At 33.2% G+C, this 19,042-nt stretch overlaps 1 protein-coding gene across 6 annotated transcripts in view; it reads right to left on the bottom strand.

The window, feature by feature from the left end:
- LOC123260037 (dystrobrevin beta) overlaps positions 1 to 19,042 on the bottom strand; it is an 822,761-nt gene that overhangs the window by 704,329 nt on the left and 99,390 nt on the right. For 5 of the 6 annotated variants that reach the window (XM_044720962.1, XM_044720963.1, XM_044720964.1 and 2 more), the window contains exons 3-5: positions 10,286 to 10,368; positions 10,066 to 10,217; positions 9,883 to 9,991 (exon numbers count right to left, since the gene is read on the bottom strand). In XM_044720962.1, the coding sequence (XP_044576897.1) occupies positions 9,883 to 9,991; positions 10,066 to 10,217; positions 10,286 to 10,368 (344 nt within the window). Of the gene's footprint in view, positions 1 to 9,882; positions 9,992 to 10,065; positions 10,218 to 10,285; positions 10,369 to 19,042 lie in introns of those variants that run through there. The other variant, XM_044720967.1, reaches the window with a different exon arrangement.

The following is a 19,042-nucleotide window of genomic DNA, read 5'->3' as shown; positions in this document are numbered from 1 at the left end:
TGTTAAGAACTTTGTTATAGAGCATCAAACGAACTACAAAATTGCTATTTAATTTTTTTTTCTATCTCCAATAGTTTGGCTGTTAAATGCAAAAAACGTAAAATTTTCAAAAAATTCAAATTTCAAAGATCCGTAAAAACTTAAATAATGACGATTGATTTATGACTCAATGAAATTTTTTCTCAGAAATTGAATGCTTAAAAAGGTCCAATCATTCATTTTATCAAAAAAAATTTTCTTCACAGCTTGCAGGGTAAAATACTGTTTAAAACCGTACTTTCCATGTTATTTATATGGGAAAACTTAAAGTTCGATGAAGGAGCTCTTAAAATTGAAATTAAGAGCTGGCCTTTTGACAGAATTTTTGTTTAGACATATCCTATCATATTTTGGGCTAAGAGTGAAAAAAAATATCGTCTTTTGGCACACCCTAATATATATATATATATATATATATATATATATATATATATACATATATATATATATATATATATTAGGGTGTGCCGAAATGTAACTTCTGTGGAGAACCTTTTAAAATTGGAATTTTAATTTCCGCTTTTAACAGGGGCTGCGTTTGAAACTACTGCATGAAGCTACAACCTTTCGATGCGAAATTTTCCCTAGATGGTTTATGACTTTTTATTTTTCGAATTCCAACTTTCATTCATTTTTTTATTGCTGTTTTACTTTTATGAATATTTGTCCCGCTAATAAAAACAAAAGACAAGCATTTTCTCTTGATTCTTTTGTTTTCGTGGATTTCAACCGGGTATATTAGACGGATTATGTTCTTTTACATTCAGCTAAGAATCTACTCACATACTCCCACGCACCCACACGCTCACTCCTACCCACCCACTCGAAGGTTCATCGAAGGATTCCCATCTATATATTCACTCATCACGAAATCTCGGGAACCATAGAACTTAGAAATGTAAAACTTGGTAAAAATATTACTTTTGCTATGTAGAGGTAAGCTAAGAACGTATTTAAAGAAATTCTTTCCCCCCTCTCTCTCTCTCCGTAAGTACATAAACACGCTTAATTTTTCGCTCTGTCTTTGGAATATTTTTCTGCTGTAAATTGCCCCCGGGCATTTTTTGTTTCAGAAATATTGCAAGCAACAAATTGCAATCTGCAGATTGTTATATAAATTTTCCTTATTTGTTCGTTGTGGATTGCAAAATAATTAAATATAAATTGCTCATCATTGAAGAGGTTAAGTTGACAGTGGTTTTAGTGTGCAGTGGGCTGTTAGCCAAATTAGCGTCAGTTGATGTCAACTCTCACTTGAGGTTTACTAGGTTCGATAGATATCATCCATTCGATTATTGCTCTGTTGGTAAATTGTTATCAAATTGACTCTCGGCATCAAATTACTATAGTTCAAGAACTTATAAAAGATCTACAGTGTGTTCTGAGCATCAAATTGTTACGGCCTGAGAATTTACAAAGTACCAACAGTGTGTGTATTGAGAAGTAATTTTACTTCCAATCTTCTGGTTATGCCATTAGTGCCTGACACATGTGTTAAATGCAAGAGACCTGTTAAATCATCTGTTATTTGTAACACTTGTCAACAGCATTTTCATCCTGGTTGTGCACGAGATTATGTAAAAAACAGGCCGCTTACTGATTGTTGCAGAAAACAATTTAACTATCTCCTGGGAAATTTAGATGCAAAAACGAGACTTGCTTCGATAAAATCTACCAGCTCTAACACCTCTTCAGTTTCTAGTTTAAAGTCTGCCAGCTCTTCACCTCTTGATCATACATTTAAAGCTCGTGGATCTACCTCACTTGTTCGCTTATCCACAGCTCGTGTATCAACCTCATTGAAATCACCCGTCACACCAAATACACCGATATCTCCTGGTCCAGACTCAGTGTTTCATTCATCTATTCCATCACCAGAAATGTTGCAGCTACCTTCAGATTGGTTTGAAAAATCACTTGATGATAAGATGACAACTATGATGGAACAGTTCCTATCATCGAACATGTCAGTGAATAAGAAACTTGAAGATCTTAGTACGCAAATTACTGATCTCAAAAATTCACAAGCTGCTACTGTGGCTGACCTTTCGGAAGTTAAGATTAGTGTAAAAACAAATGCTGAGTCAATTTCGGAGTTGAACTCGGAAATTAAAAAATTAAAAGAAGATTATAAATCTAATATGAATACAATGCATAATAATCTAGCAGATCTGAACAAGATAGTCAATCTTGAAAACAGAGAAACTTCGTCTACTTCATCTCTATCAGGAAGTACAACTGAGTTGGTAATTGCAGGTATTCCCAATTCGGTGGCTGATAATTTATCGCCTTCTGAAATTCAGTCTGCTGTTTTAAATGCCCTAGAGTTGCCGCATCTGGTCAGTGACGTTTTGAGCGTTCGCGAATTTCAAAATAAAAGTAAACCGAGACAAGATAAGGTTAATCATTCTTATCTTGTTGATTTGAAGTCTTCTCGAGTGCGTGATTTCATCATAAGTTCGAAACGCAAGTCAAAAAATCTTTTAGCTAAAATTGTGTTTCCGGACTATGTTGATCAAAACTTCAAAGGTGCTATATACGTCAATGAATTTTCACTGCCTGAGATATATAAACTACTTTTACAAACTAAAGAAAAGGCTAAATTAAGAAAGATCAAGTATGTTTGGGTGACAAGTGGACAAATTTTTGCGAAAAGAGATGATGGCTCTGAAATATTTAAAATTAAATGTGTTTCTGATCTTACTAAACTAGATTAACAGTCAACTGATTCCACTAATAGCTCAACAAAAAATATATCTTCATCACTAAATGTACATAGTCTAAATATAAATAGGCTTATTGGCCATACTGCTCAATTCTTGAATTTGATTAATGATACTCAACCTAATATAATTATCCTGGATAGTGATAATGGAAGTGTTCAAAAATAAAATCTTTGACTATTTGTTAAATTTGGATCATTAATTAATAATGTTATTGTAAAGTGAACAATCTCTCCGATAACTTTGTATAGCTTTGTTCTTTTTCAGCTGTTGTTAATTGAACAATTATTTTAGTTTATTAGTTGTTTATTGGTTGAATCGAATAAGCGTAAATTTTCATTATTTTTATTTGATTTTTGTTTTAGTTTATGTATTTACATTATTTTGTTATTAATATTGTATTTGTATATTCTATTGTATTTAAAATTGCCATTTGGCCTGTGCCTTGGCATTAATAAATTATCAATCAATTATAAATCAAAGGGGGTTGCGGGGGCGTTAAAAATAAAAAATTCCCGTTTTTAAACTATAGTCCCTATAGACTCCAAATTTAGTAGGAATCTTCTGTAAGAGATATAAAAGTAGTCTATGAACGAATTTTACGATAGCTCACCTCATAGGGGGTTGCGGGGGTAGGTATTAACAATGAAAATTTTCAATTTTTAAGCCATAGCTCCTTCAGACTCAAAATTTAGGTAAAGTTTTCTATATGTGATACAGAAATGACCTAAGAGAGAATTTTGCATTAACCCCCGCCAATATATTTACTTACACACATATTTACTTACACATTCACACGTGCAAGCGTCTTCGTTTGAACGCACTTGAGTTGACACTAGCGCTCTCTCTAACGCATAAAAGGACGTTATTTCAATTAATAATTAATTATCTATGAGTCTGATTAAAAAATGGCTAAAGACTTTTCGTCTCAGAATTATTTTGTTTATCAGATGCTACAATGGCGTCCGTTACTTCTGGGACACTGTATATATATATATATATATATATGCTAGCCGTTTCCCGCCCGCTTCGCTGGGTGAATTAAAAAAGTAAATAAATTAAATTTTATGTTTCATTTTTAATCATTTTTTTTATTTTTGTATGAACATAAGTATGCCCCGTGGAAAGAACTATAAGCATCGACATTGTTTAGACTTGCACAAATTCCATTTAATTAGTCTGTATCTTTCATCCGTGTGATTTTTCTAGCTAATATTCATTGTAACTTTCAATGTGCAATCATTATAACATTTCCGTGGCTTTTTTCCAAAAATTGATAATAATTGACACGAAGAAAAAAATTTGAAATGAGCATTGAAAGTTTTAGTTAGTCATTGCAAGTCTCATATGTGAAGTTGAAATCTGTCTAGGTTCAAGTGCGACGAATTTTCTGTTAACTAAAATTTTCTCAGTGACATCAATTTTTATATAAAATTAATTTTTCATGTTTTTTATGAATTTTATCGAAATAAGTAACTCAATTTCTTTTCCACATCTCAAGTGCTTGGAAAATGCATTCATTTTAATCTGTTAAATTTACGAGATCCTGCAATAGAAGAATTCATCGGTTATGTGATCTGCAAAAGTAAAATGAATGTAAAATTCTTAGTCCATTGATTGGATAGCTACATGTAAAATTAAGTTTTGGAAATCTCTCAATGACTTTTTCTCCGCTGCCAAAGAGACGATTGTTATAACGAAATACACGAATATCCCTTCACCCACGAAGATCCCCACCAAATTTCCCCACAAATTTGGAGTCTGTAGAAGTTACAGGTTGGAAATTAAAATTTTAGATTTTAACACCCATGCAATTCCTGTCGGAAGTTGACTTTATTGAAATCCATTTTGAGATGATCTTTACATGGATAATAAAAAATTTCTACCATATTTAGAATTTTTAGAAGCGATATTTCGAAATTAAGATTTTTTATTGTTAATACCCACCCCCGCGAACCTTATTGGAGGTGATTCGTTGTAAAATCCGCTCTTAGATCATTTTTATATTACATATAGAAGACTATCACTAAATTTGGAGTCTATAGAAGCTATAGCTTGAAAATTGAAAATTTTCATTGTTAATGCCCCCACAATCTTTTGTAGGCGGAATATCGTAAAATTAGTTCATAAATCATTTTTTCATCACTTATAGAAAATTCCTTCAAAATTTGGAGCCTGTAGGAGCTATAGCTGGAAAATAAAAAATTTTGATTGTTAATACCCACCCCCGCAACTCCCTGTGGGGTGAGCTATCGTAAAATTCGTTCATAGACTATTTCTACATCTCTTACAGAAGATTCCTACCAAATTTGAAGTCTGTAGGAGTTATAGTTTAAAAACGGAAATTAATCATTGTTAACGCCCCCGCAATCCCCTTTGGGGGATAAATTTCTTAAAATCCGTTCTTAGCTGACCTCTATGTAGCAAAAGTAATATTCATACCGTTTTACGTTTCTAAGTCTTATGGTTCCCGAGATTTCGTGATGAGTGACTATATAGATGGGAATCCTTCGATTATTATCGAAATTTTTAACTCTTTAGCGGACTTTTTTAAAATTTTCTTACATACAAAACTTTCTCCTGACAATTCTGAAGACAACAAAAAAAAGCCCAATCGGCCCAGCCGTTCTCAACTAAATTAAAATGAAATTAAGGGGGTATTCTAGTCTAGAGGTCTGAATTTCGAGCGTTTTTTGGCAATTAATATAAAAGAAGCAGTTAATATTTTTACTATACAATTTTTTATCATTTGTTTATTGATATTTCAAGAATACAAAAAAATACATTTCAAAAAAAAAAATAAATCTTCAAAAAGATATAAGTCCTTGAAGTAGAGAAACAAAAGGCCGTGTCGTCGTGAAAAGGATTTCTCCCTTTGTATCCATCTGAAAAAAAAACAATGCCAAATTATGGATCAGTACAAATGTCATTGTCGCACAAACCAACAAAACGTGAAAAAATTTTTTTCACAAAATGGCGACTGTTTAAAAATAGAAGTCGATTTTTTTACTCATTTTTCAACTTCCTTCAATTTTTTAAAAATATTACAAATTTGAAATTTTTAATTTTTATTGGTTAGTGCGAAAGCGAGATAATTGAAGAATATTTATGCTAAATTTCAAGTAAATCGGCTGATTAGAACCTAAGATATCTGCATCACCGTATCGAAAAAAGTAGTTTCGAAAAAAACGCGTTTAAAGTTTAACGTTCAGTTTCAGGCAGCGTCACTGATAAAATAGTACATATAACTTACATTCTCTTAATCAGCCATCCCAGCTTCATACATTGGGCCTTCCTCTACTTCATATTGACTGTTTTCAGCATTTCTCTCTGTATAACGAGCAGTTCTTTCCTTTTTTGAAGCATCTGAAACTCGAACCTCAGATCGTTCAATCCTTACTGCGTTGCGCCTAACAGCAAACCCATGGGATTCCAGACCTATTTTTATTCCCATTAGACTCATTATTTGTAAAATAGGATAAAAGCCTTCATTGAAAATGCAAACTGCTAAACAATTAGCAATCTCAATTGTCTGGGACCCGGCATGGATATGTTTGGGTGCGAATGTCCATATTAAAGAGTTAAGTGACTCGTTGTTATTTTGAGTTTCGCTGCCCAAGCAACGTTCTTATAAAGAATCATCTGATAAGCATTTGTAAATAGGTTTCATAACTTTTAAAACCTTATCAGTTAGAGGTGGATTTTCATGGTGAAAGTCATCCTCAATTCCTTCGGCCGCTGCTTTCTACCACTTGCACCAGCTGTCTAGTCCAGGAGGGCAATTCATGTGCTGAGGCTCTTATCAGTTGAAATTTTATGCAAGTACGTGGCCCATATTTCTCGTTTCATATCTTCAACGGATTCAGGATGACGACGGATAGCTAATCCGTAGTACGCAGTCAACTGAGTGATTACTTTATCAGTCAATTAACCAGCACCCTTACCACCAATTCCACTATTTTCTTTTTTTGCCTTCCGGAGACGCGATCCCATACGTTTTTTGACGTGTCCAACAATAACCAAAATTATAGTCAATGAGAATTTCATCGTCATTTGAACTCTTCAACTTTGCAGTTGATGCACTAGTAAAAGATAAATCTTCTTCCAAAGTATGTTGATTACCGCTGAACTTCCGTTTTCTTGGTTTGCCTGGACGATGAGGACTTTTCCTTGAACCTTTTCTATTCATATTAGAAGAATCAGCAAATATTCACTTTGATTTTAAAAGAATATCACAAGAATGCACGCGTAACTTCTCACTTACTTATACTTCTTCACAGATTCGAGGTTTACATGGAACTAACTCAAACTAAAAACAAATTGAGTACAGATTCTTGTCTAATACGTTACAATGACCTTCAGACTATTGATGCAGTAAACTAAAAGTATATGACAAGAAAGAAAGAAAGCTATTCATACTCAGGTAGCCCGGACCGCCCGTAGTCTATTGTTGCAGTCGTCCGCTCAACCCGGTCTAGTTGCCACGACACTAAAACGGCTGTAACTTTGAAAATAATTGGAATTTTGAAAAATCCTTTCAGGGAGATATTTTTGAATATCTAAACTATCGAATTATGAAAAAAAAATTTTTTCATTTTTTTCAAAATTCTAGACTAGAATACCCCCTTAATTAAAAAAAAAAAAAATTAATAAAATTTTTAATCTAAAAATGCCCGTTCTGCCCAGGAGTTGCTGAAGATCCTCAACCAGAGAATGCAACCAGATTCACTAGTGGAAGCAATTATTTTTACTATTATTTTTATTTTATAAACTTTTTTATAAATTGATTCTGTTTTAATCGAACCAGATCTGAACAGATCAGATTTGATCTAATCAGATCAAATTTGATCTGGACAGATCTGGCAAAAATGCAGATCTGCTCAGATCTGATGAATTTGATCTGATTTGATCAGAGCAGATCTAAACTTTTTTTTCCGGGATTTTACATTCACCGGTAGGTACGACATCAAAAGGAATGAGGCTTTTGAGGCTTGAATTAGTGTTTTAATTTTAACTCGGACATTTAGGCTCAATGTTTAATTATGAAAGAATAATTATTTTTGATGCTGAAATTATTGGATTATTGAATTACAGGACAGTGTTTCAGATGCATTAAAGGTAGAATTATCCCTTTACTGCAGGTCGTGTTCACAAAACTCTGTCCAAAAATCTACTTTTACTAATGTATTTTTAACCCGTTGAGGACACATGGGGTCCAGTGGACCCCAGGCAAACTTTGAGGCAATTTTAAATTTAAAAGGAAATTTATAAATGAGTCTTAGTGTGCAATCTGTTGTCGGTTGAAATCTACGCAATAAGTTGTGATACGTCACAAAGGTCTCCATGCTGTTAGCCTCATTTCAAGCGACTGACCGAAATTCGTAACTTCAAACTTTAGAATAGATATATTTCTTTCAAACTTCATTAAATATTGATTTTTTTCTTTAAAATATATTGTTTTTTGAATAAAATGGCGTCAGTTTTTTTTTCGATATCGTAAAAATCAAAATTTCTGCGACTTTTTTTCTTAAAAAAAAGTTTAGTTTTTTTTTTTCTAAACGATTTTTTAGTGTTTTTAAATTATTAAAAATTAAAAATAGCTAGTAGATATTTAGAGGGAATGTTATATTAAAGTTTAGTGCCAATTATAAGTCAATACATCACGTAGGAAATGAATTAGAACTGATTGGCTGAGTGGGGTCTACTGGACCACGTGTGTCCTCAACGTAATTTTTTCGATGTGTGTCCTCAACGGGTTAAGCTTTGACATAAGTCATTTTTTCATACCTTCGACTTCTCTCTCAAAACTTCATAATAATCAACGTTTAACCGAGAACTTACGTAGTATTCCAACAAAATTAAAGATACTTGACAAAAATTACTTATTATTTGGTGTAGTAGAGTTTGTCCCACTAGTATATTTGAATAAAGTCAGTCATTATGTAGCTTATACAAGATCGATCAATAATAATTGGGTAAAAATTGATAACTTGGTTTCGAAACCTAACCCTTGTAATTCTAAATCAACTAATATTAAAATTTCATTATTATTTTATGTTTTAATTTGATAATATCTATTATATTTTAAAAACTAAATTACGACGAAATGAAATAAAAATAAAGAATTGACCTGTATAGATAAAATTATTTTTTTTTGATTTCATACACAAATAATCCTAAAAAAGTTAATTATTTAATTAGCAATTTGTAAAATTAGTTACTAATATTTTTTTAACATGTGGACCTCTTTCGAGTCAATATTGAATAGGACAAACAAAACTAACTTTCTTTATTAGTATAAGATATTTCATGAAAGGAAATTTACTGTATAATTTCAAATTGTCGCGACGATGACGTCACAATTATCATTCGCAGGCTTAAAGGTGCAATATAATTATTTATAGTATTAATTAATTAAAAACGATTTTACGCACAAAATAACTTTCATTCCCAATAGAAAAAAGGATGAGCAATTTTTTGGCACTTATTACAATTAACATAAGTCCTCACAATTAAAGATAATCGGGAATTAAATTTTGATTTTTTAATTACGATTAATTAATTAATTATTAATTATAGCAGCGGAGCAATTGTTTATATCGAAAGAGCAATTTATGAGCAATTTTTTGGCATTTAGTTTTTGAAAAAAAATTAATATTCGGCGACAAATAGGTTACGGTAAAATCTAATCATTCGTACAAGAATTTCTTCTATAAAACTATACAACACTTTAAATTATTTCTTTTTCTGACTTTTCCTAGATTTTCACATTACAACAATCGCTATTATATTAATAATGTCTTTATGTAAGTTTCTCATAAGCAAAAAACTTCACCAGATGATTTATTTGTATGTAGATTTACTAAAATAAATGAATTCAATCTGACAAATTTTTGATTTTAACCTAATTGATATCCAATTACAAGAATTTAATTAAAATAGAAAGAATCGTTCAATGTATTACGGAGACTTCACTTCTCCAAGATATTTATTGAGTCGAAGTCGTCTTACTGTCTTACAATCAAAGTAGACCATTGTTTTGTACTTAATTTAACCTTAAATTCATAATTGAATTCTTCGGACAATGAAACTGCAAGAGGTGAAAAAAAATTTTCCATACCTGATTCAACATTAGCAATTCTATGATATAATGGTAACCAAATCAAACAATGTGGCCCTGAATCTGACATGAATATATCGAGAAAATTGTTAACTGTTACTTTTGAGTCCTAGAAATAAAAAAAATTGAGTCATAAATATAATATTAAATCAATGCTTTCATCGGAACGGTCAATTTATTTACTGATGGTATAATTGAGTTACTTAAATCTTCTGAGTATGGAAAAGATGGTGTTTCATACACTGCAGCGGGAAGAGATAATATTTCTTTCAAGAATTCTGAAAATTTCCAATGAATCATATGGCCATTATTGTCCGATATTTGGGAGTAAATATCTGAAAAAATTAAACCTTTTTCAATCAGTCAAGTTATATTACTTACCAAGATATTACATATAACTTACAACGAAATTTATCAATAAGTTTTCCTGCACACAGGGTTGACAACGCAACTTTTACTGATAAAACTGTAATTTTATTGGCTTCCCTGCATAAGAGAAATAAAATAATTAGATTATAAAAATCATTTAGAAAGAATAAGAAGTAAAAAAAGGATCCCTGGTGTATCTGAATCAAGGTAAGATACTGTACTTAAGGTAATATCACTATAACAATAATAATATGATGTAACGGAGTGCACTGAAAAAAAAGTTTTTGACATATCAATCCGCGAAAGTTGGATTTTCGAGCAACACACAGAGGGCGCAAAGAATACTATTTCTGGCTATTTCTATCTATAGTTTAGTTAATTTACCTCGCACTAGTATCGAAAAGTAACTCCTCTCTTTCTCTATCTGTCTCTACATTTCTGCATGACTACGCTAAAATACGCTATAGATGAATCGAATTATCTTTCAATTTGGCAAACGTCCGCTGGGTGGAGTATAATCGCAAAAAGAATCTTAGCGAAGTTGAATCTTGTAAACAACTTCAACATATAAGTGCGTTTAATCCATCGCTATTTAATCTCGTGTGACATAATTCTTGTGCCTTCAAATAAAATAAACAGTAATTGAACATTCTTGACTGTTCTCTCAAATCTAACTTCCGCAATTGATATGACAAAAACTTATGTTCGATACTTTATGCTCAAAGGTAAGGACCCTGACAAATTTGAAGTGAAGGCACACGTTGAAGCTATTGATACATTTTCATCAAGACCTCGTACTATATCCGGACGAGCGTAGCTCGTCCGGATAAATAACTCGATCTTGATGGTAATGCGCCCATAGCCTCAAACTTGTGACGTCACTTCAAGCCGTCAAAATACAATATAGCTCCGCACAATACAATATTGCTACTGTCAGGATCCATACGTTGGTATCTAGAGGAGAGTAAGGTTAGGAAAACTGTATACTAACGGTAACAATAGTATCTTGAATACTACTGCTCCTGGGGAGGGGGAATAGATAGAGACAGAGCGAGAGTGAATGCGTGGCATTCGAACGCGTGCGCGTAGTATATCTGTTACAGGGCAGCGCGAGCGTTAGCAAAGAGTAGCGTCCAATATTCCAACGCAAGAAAAAAATAGTTTGGAAAATCCAAAAGTGCACGCCTCATAATCTCATTTTTCACAATAAAATTGATTAAAATAAAATACAAAAAACAAAATGTTAAAATATTTTTATAAGGCGTGTAAAACTAGAGTTTCGAATTCGGAAAAAATATATAAATTCGCGCTTCGCTACAAGTAGTGTCAACTACTGGACGCAATCCAAAGCACCACATAGTTGACTTGGTTCGCCCCCATTGTGTTTTATGTATATGTATATAGAAAATAAAAATATAGATATACTAAAACTATAAAGAACAGTCGATAATTTTTTTTGAAGTTATACTTCTTTAGACGCGTTATGAAAAAATGATGAGAGTGAAATTTTAAGATGCACGTGCCTCACTGTAACACAAAAGTAACAGGTTGAAGCTGCCTGCTAAGCCGCTTATTAAATCTTGAAAACAAAGCTACTAATAAAATAGAAATAGAACCTCTATTAGTCGCGCATGTTGGCAAGCTCGTCACCTCTGTTTTTATATTTATGATATTTATCCACATGTTTCTAGTTTCTAAATTCACAACACGTGTTTTAGTTTCATACAAGCGCAAATTATATATGTGCTAATAAATTATACTCAGTAGTAATTTTAATTGAATATTTTGATTAATATTATTTACTATTCGTAAATATTAGTGAGAAAAATTGTGCTTATATACTTTTTCAAGTGCTCTAATATGATTGAGGTTAACTAACCATATGTATTATATATTGATATAAATTAAAATATTATTATTTAATATAATTAATACTGAATATTTTTAAATTATTAATGTTAAATATGTATTATTGGTTATTCAATATTTACAAAATAAAAAAATAAATATAATAAAACATTTAATAAAAAATTTGTGATAAAAATTAAAATCGAACATCGAATTAAAATATTAATTTTTAATATTTATTATTAAATTGAATAAATAATAAATATTTATAAAAATAAATGAACAAATCTGAAGAAAACTTTTTGATAAAAATGAAAAGTGAATATTAAATTACGAAAATAATCAATATTTAAAAAATGAATAAACTTAAGTTTAAAACTATTCAATTTTTTAATTTATTATTAAATTTATCTATTTACATTTAAAATATCAAATAATCAATAATAAATATTTAAAATTACGAATCTTATAATATTGAGTATTAATTAAATTAAATAATAATATTTAAATTATATCAATAAATAATACATACGGATAGTTAACTTCAATTATATTGGAGCACTTGAAAAAGTAAATAAAAAAATTTTTTTTCACTAATATTTACGAATAGTAAATAATATTGATCAAAATATTCAATTTAATTCACTATTGAATATAATTTATCAGCACAAATATAATTCGCACTTGTATGAAACTAAAATACGAAACTCAAAACTATTTCTTATGATGCCAAAGAAGTATAACTTCTCACGCGTGTACATAAGTACACGCATCCATTTTTTTTTTCAGTGTGATCGTTACCCGTTGCAGGCCCCTTATCCGTATCTAGTTAGTTATCGATGGATCACAGAGCACTGTGATCTAAAGCCCTTGTAACTATAGTTTAAAGTTAGGAAATAAGGCCCCAAAGTGGAGGAGCCAGCGTAGTGAAAGTGGGGAGAGCAGAGAAAGAAAGAAACGGACAACGAATTCGAGAAAATTCATTGTGACTGTGCAGCTCGTCGAAGCGACCACGGGAAGATAGCATAAACCAAGGTAATTATTTGTAATCCGCTCGACCAACTCAGAACGAAGCGATAGATTTTAATAATTTTATTGCACGCGAGGCCTGTAATGCCAACTTGCTTTAATTGATTAGAGATTTATCATAAATACTAATGCTGATTCGCAGTTACAGATAATATAAATATTGATAAAGAACGAGATTGAGTTTTGCTGTGAAGAGCTACGTGGGACGGTAACCAAAGCTTTTACCCGTAAAGGTTTTCCCCATAAACGAAAAATACACCAGTACCCGGGACCAGGAGTAACAGATCTTCGAGGAATCAAATGAAAGTTAGCAAAACTCCAGGTACTAAGATTAGGTCTTAGTAATTTCTCGGGTATGCGGGATCAGCTAGGCCGTTTAGTCAGTAGAAGGTTACCGCCATTTCGTGCAGTCACAATCATTAGGTTAGTATTAAATTATTAGTTAATAATACTAGGAATATTTTTGGGTTATTAATTGAAACATGGAGGTAAATCTGAATAATAACTCAAACGTTTCGGACATTGCAAACGTAAATTCAATTTTTAAAAAGCGTTACAAACATGAATTTTATTTTGTAAATATTAAAAATGTGAATTGAACGTAAGATTTTCAGTACAGTGAAAATCTGAAATGGTTTAAAAAATCCAAGAACTTAACCCGTTGAGGTCACACTTCTTAAAAATAACGTAGTGGTCATACTGTGTCTAGTTGACCCCATGTACGGAAAAAATTGTTGCTACTTGCGTTCTTGTCAATATTTTCACTCGAGCCGTACATGAGAGTTATCCTTAACACTTTTATTGAATAACTCAATCGTTTTTTAATTTTTTTTAATTGTTCAATTATAAAAAAAAAAAAATGCGAAAAAGTCAAATTTCGAAAAATGCTTTGCCTCCAACCAACATGGCTTCCGGAACGGTCGTTCGACAATCGGAGCTATCAAGAAAGTCATCAAGACAGCCAAACAAGCATGGTCTGGTAGCCTCAAAGTTCGTATAGTATGTCTTCTTCTGACGCTAGACGTCAAAACGCATTTAACAGTGCGAATTGGAGAGACATTTTAGACGCTCTGGAGAACAAGTTTGACGTCAAGCCAGAAAATCTGGCACTAGTCGACAACTACCTTGACCAAAGAAAGCTAATAGTGGAAACTACTGAAGGCCCACAAGAATACGCCATAACGGCTGGCGTGCCGCAAGGCTCAATAATGAGGCCCGATCTATGGAACGCGGACTACGACAAGCTTCTTGAAATCCCGTTGCCAGAGCAAGTAGAGCTAACGGGCTTTGCAGACGACGTTGCGGCCACGATAATAGTAGACGTAGAAGAAGCCGAACTACTAGTTCGGGAAACTATTGACGCCGTCGAGACATGGCTTGATAAACACCACCTGAAACTCGCCAAACAGAAAATCGAGATGATCGTTTTGACACGTCAAAAATGGTTCCCAAAACCATTCGCTGTGGATATGGGAGGAACAAGACTGACGTCAACAAGGACCCTGCGCTATCTAGGGGTAATGATAGACGAGAAACTATCTTTCTGCGAACTTCTCGACAGTGCATGCAGGAAAGCTAGCAAGACGTGTTTAGCCTAGCACGAATCATGACCAACACTATGGGACCAAGAAAAAAAAGAGTTCTTCTAGAAGCAGTCCACTCGGTACTACTTTATGGAGGGGAGATATATTAAAGCAGAAGACCTACCGGCGAAAGATAGCGGCAGTACAGCGGCAAGGCACTCTCAGGGTTGCCTGCACCTACCGCACGGTTTCCGAAGCGGCTGTATTGGTCATTGCGGGAGCCGCGCCCATCAACCTACTCGCGTTTGAGAGAGCAAAACTCTATCACTCTAAAGATAGTGACGAAAACATAAAGGACGCAAGAACGAGGATAAAGGCGGAAGGTCTACAAAAGCAGCACTGAAGGAACAACTGGTACCACGCTTTCCCCTGAGAGCTTGGTAACCTGCATGATCAAAAGAAAAGAAAACTGGTCAGCTGTCGCAGCCTACGCGCAGCACCTTTTAAAATAAACAACCGCAGAAAGGGACCAGTAACCAGAAGTAGGCGTCGTGAGACGCAACATGGACTGGGTTGAAGTAATGCTAACGCGGTTTCGATCCAGTCTTCCCCGTAACATCTATGGGGAAAGGAGAGAGGAGGATGTTTAGTCAGTATTGTTGCAAAATAATATTGACTTCTGAGTCCGACATACGCAGACAAACACCTAGTCCTGGCACCAACACCTAGTCCTGGCATACGTAAATGTATTTTACCTCCTCCATAAAAACACACACACACACACACACACACACACACACACACACACACACACACACACACACACACACACACATACACACACATACACACACATACATACATACATACATAGTGACAACTTCGCAGGGGTAGTCAGAGAAGCTTCCTGTGATCTCAAAACGTCGAGATCTGATGAAAATTCGATTTTTGCAAAACGTTGTAAAACCAATAATTTCCCGATTTTTGAAAATCTTAGATTTTCTTAGCGGGAAGTTAAAAATTAAGTGAAAATTTGAATGTCGATGATTTTCAAAAATTCAAAATTGAACAAATTTGGCTTTTTTTAGAATTTTTTTTTTCAATAGCCCTGAATGTTTCCTATGAAACAAATAACAGACCATTCCTTTGCAAGAATGCAAGTGACTCCGATGCTGAAGATAACGAAGATAACAATGGTGTTACTACCAAAAATATTATTGTCGACGATAACAATATTGTGGCAGGTAATTCCGACACTAGAACTGAGAGCTGTCTGACATCTGTGTCAGTATCCACTCATTATTCTTCTTCAGGTTTGATTTTTTTAATTGGAGTTTTTAACTACTAATCTTAAAAATACTAATCAATTTTGTTTTAAGGGTTAAAGTCATTGTCAGGTGAAGAAATCACTCGTACCTTATCAGAGTTGAGTATCGATACTTAATTACCTGTAATTAATCAAGTTTTGCTTCTATTAAATATAACGCCGTTGCATCAATACGCAGTAAATGATTCATCTTATGTAAGTAGCAAATATAATGAAATTTGCTCTACTTTTGCAAAACTATGAAGCCCAGATAATGGATTTAACAACTACGAGAATTCACTTAACTATCAGAAAATTCTCGAAAATCTGAAAACTAAATTCAACGATGAAGCAACTACTCGAACTGAAAAATTACAAATTTTGACACTTTTACCTTCTGATTGGAGCATCTAAATGATTTGTAATGTAATGGGTGCTACAAAGTATATGGCAATAGCTTCAAAACAACTAAGGGAAAATAAAGGGATTTTGTCGATGTCCGAGAAAAAAAAAGGTGAGGCATTTAAGTATTCCATCACATCATATTTTTTCGGTCTATAAGACCTGTGCATTGTGTTCTTGCCGGATCTGGTGGTACTCATATTGTTTGCGTATGTGCTATCCATCAAAGCGTCAAACTCATGATGTTAGGTAAGTATAACTAAAATTATACTTTTAAATTGGGCGATTCAATAATTTTATGTTTTAACAGGCTCTAATTTGGCAGCGTTAACGGGTCATCTTGCAAATTTTTTAATGCAGTTTAGTGATTGCTTCAAAATGATCTTATGTGCCAATCTATCATCTGATTGTTATTTATCAACATGTAAAGATTGTTCCGGGATTGACGTTCTTCAAAATCTATTAAGCTAAGATGATATTTCACATAAATATTGGGTAACATACCATAGAATCCGAAGGCATTATATCCGCGACACTATATTAACACTTTGGCGTTATATCCGTGCCATTATATCCGCAACGTTATATCTGCATACAATTAAATCCGTGACATGATATCCGCGTTATACTGATGTTGATGTTGATGTTGATAATAATTTTGGATAATTACATACAGAATCCATGAAAAAGGGCACAACACCGTATCAAGCTTATGTGTTGGTTTACTGTCAAACAAACACACAAAATCCACGATAATAGGGCACAACACGGTAACAAGCTTATGTGTTGGCGTATTTTTTGATAAACACACACATAATCATGCTTAAATAAATATTGAAATAATGTTCATAGTTAATGATTAATTGAAATTTTAATGATGGTTTTGATAATGATTTTAATGATGACGATAATGATGCTGATGTTGACGAAGATTTTGATGATGTTTCAGATAAACACACACAAAATCTATGATAAAAGGGCACAACACGGTAACAAGCTTATGTGTTGGTTTACTGTCGAGTAAACACACACAAAATCACGCTTAAATAAATAATCAAATAATTTTCATAGTTACTAATTAAGTAAAAATTTAATAATGATTTTGATAATAATTTTGATGATGATTTTGATAATAATTTTGATAACGATTTTGATAACGATTTTACTGATGGGTTTGATGACACTGGCACACGAAAAAAATTAAGTAGAATATGTATTTGACCGGACCTACCTAAGGGTACGTATTTTGGTCCGCTTAATCTGAATTCGAGGTCAGTTTAACCCCTACACCCTCGAAATTTCGAGAAAACTTCGAAAAACCGTAAAAATTATGAAAATCGGCAGTATTAATGATAAAAAAATTTTTTGGAACTAAACTAAGCGTGATTTTCATGTATTTCGATCCGCTGAATATGAATCGAAACTTTATTAAGACCACGAGCCGTTTTAAATGTAAAAGAATCACACAAACCCTCTAAAATTCCGAAAAAAGTAATTTTTTTTGTTTTTTTACTCTCGTTTTTGACTTTTGAAGACTTAATTGCTTGTGCCTGTAACCAGGGCACCTCCACGTGGTGACGATGGGCAACAGAAACATCTGGCAGAGTCCCTGGGTTAACGGCGTGTGTGCCGTCATGGCAGGTACAAGTGATAAGTACTTTACGATGCAGGGAGTCGGAGCCCCAGTATCGGCGTCTGGTCAGGGTGAGAAAGCAGGCTCGCAGGCGTCGTCATCAAGCGACTGCAGCTCTTCAGAAGTGGGAAACTTGGCTACTGGAGAGTATACTATTACAAGAAGTTATTCTCATCTGTGTAATAAAAGTCCTGATTCATTTTGTTACATTTGTGGAGAATTCAATTTGAAAAGGAATCGAAGATCGTTATCTGATAAGATTAAACAAATTTATGAAAAATGTTTTGGTCTCCAAATTACTAATTTGGATTCAGCATGGGTTCCACATACGATTTGTAGTCGATGTAACATGATGTTAACCCGGTGGGAAAAAAACAAGAAACAGGACAACTTGAAATTCACAATACCAATGATATGGTCTTCACCAACTGGTTTACAGAATTGTTATTTCTGTATGACAGATACTACCGGGTTCACCTGGAATACAAAAAACAAAATTGTATACGCCAATGTTTCATCAGCTATTAAGCCACAAAAAATAGAAATTGTCAAGGAAATTAATACTGTTGAAGAAATGGATGTAGAAGAAGACGATACGCTAGTTGAAGAAAGTTCGGAAGAAGAATATTCAGAAGATGAAGAGTACTTATCTGGCGGAAAAACAAAAGACCCTGAAACGTTTAGCCGAGAAGAACTTAATGATCTGGTTCGAGACTTGGCTTTACCGAAAGATGGAGCTGAATTACTTGCGTCAAGGTTGAAAGAAAAACAGTTGTTGGCTAAAGGTGTATCAGTGACATTCTATCGAAATAGGGAAAAAAAATTCCGGAAATTTTTTATGAACGACGATCAAAATTCGGTGGTATACTGTTCAGATGTTAAAGCATTAGTTGATGAATTGAAACCGAACACGTATAAGGACGATGAGTGGAGACTTTTTATCGATTCATCGAAATAAAGTCTTAAAGCTGTTTTGCTTCATATTGGGAATGAATTTGCGCCGATTCCAATAGCTCATTCGACAAAACTGAAAGAAACTTATGAAAATTT

Source organism: Cotesia glomerata, linkage group LG2 (genome assembly GCF_020080835.1).
Source record: "Cotesia glomerata isolate CgM1 linkage group LG2, MPM_Cglom_v2.3, whole genome shotgun sequence".
Lineage (NCBI taxonomy): Eukaryota > Metazoa > Arthropoda > Insecta > Hymenoptera > Braconidae > Cotesia > Cotesia glomerata.
The sequence above is the reverse complement of the archived record's forward strand: the minus strand, read 5'-3'. Positions and strand labels throughout refer to the sequence as shown.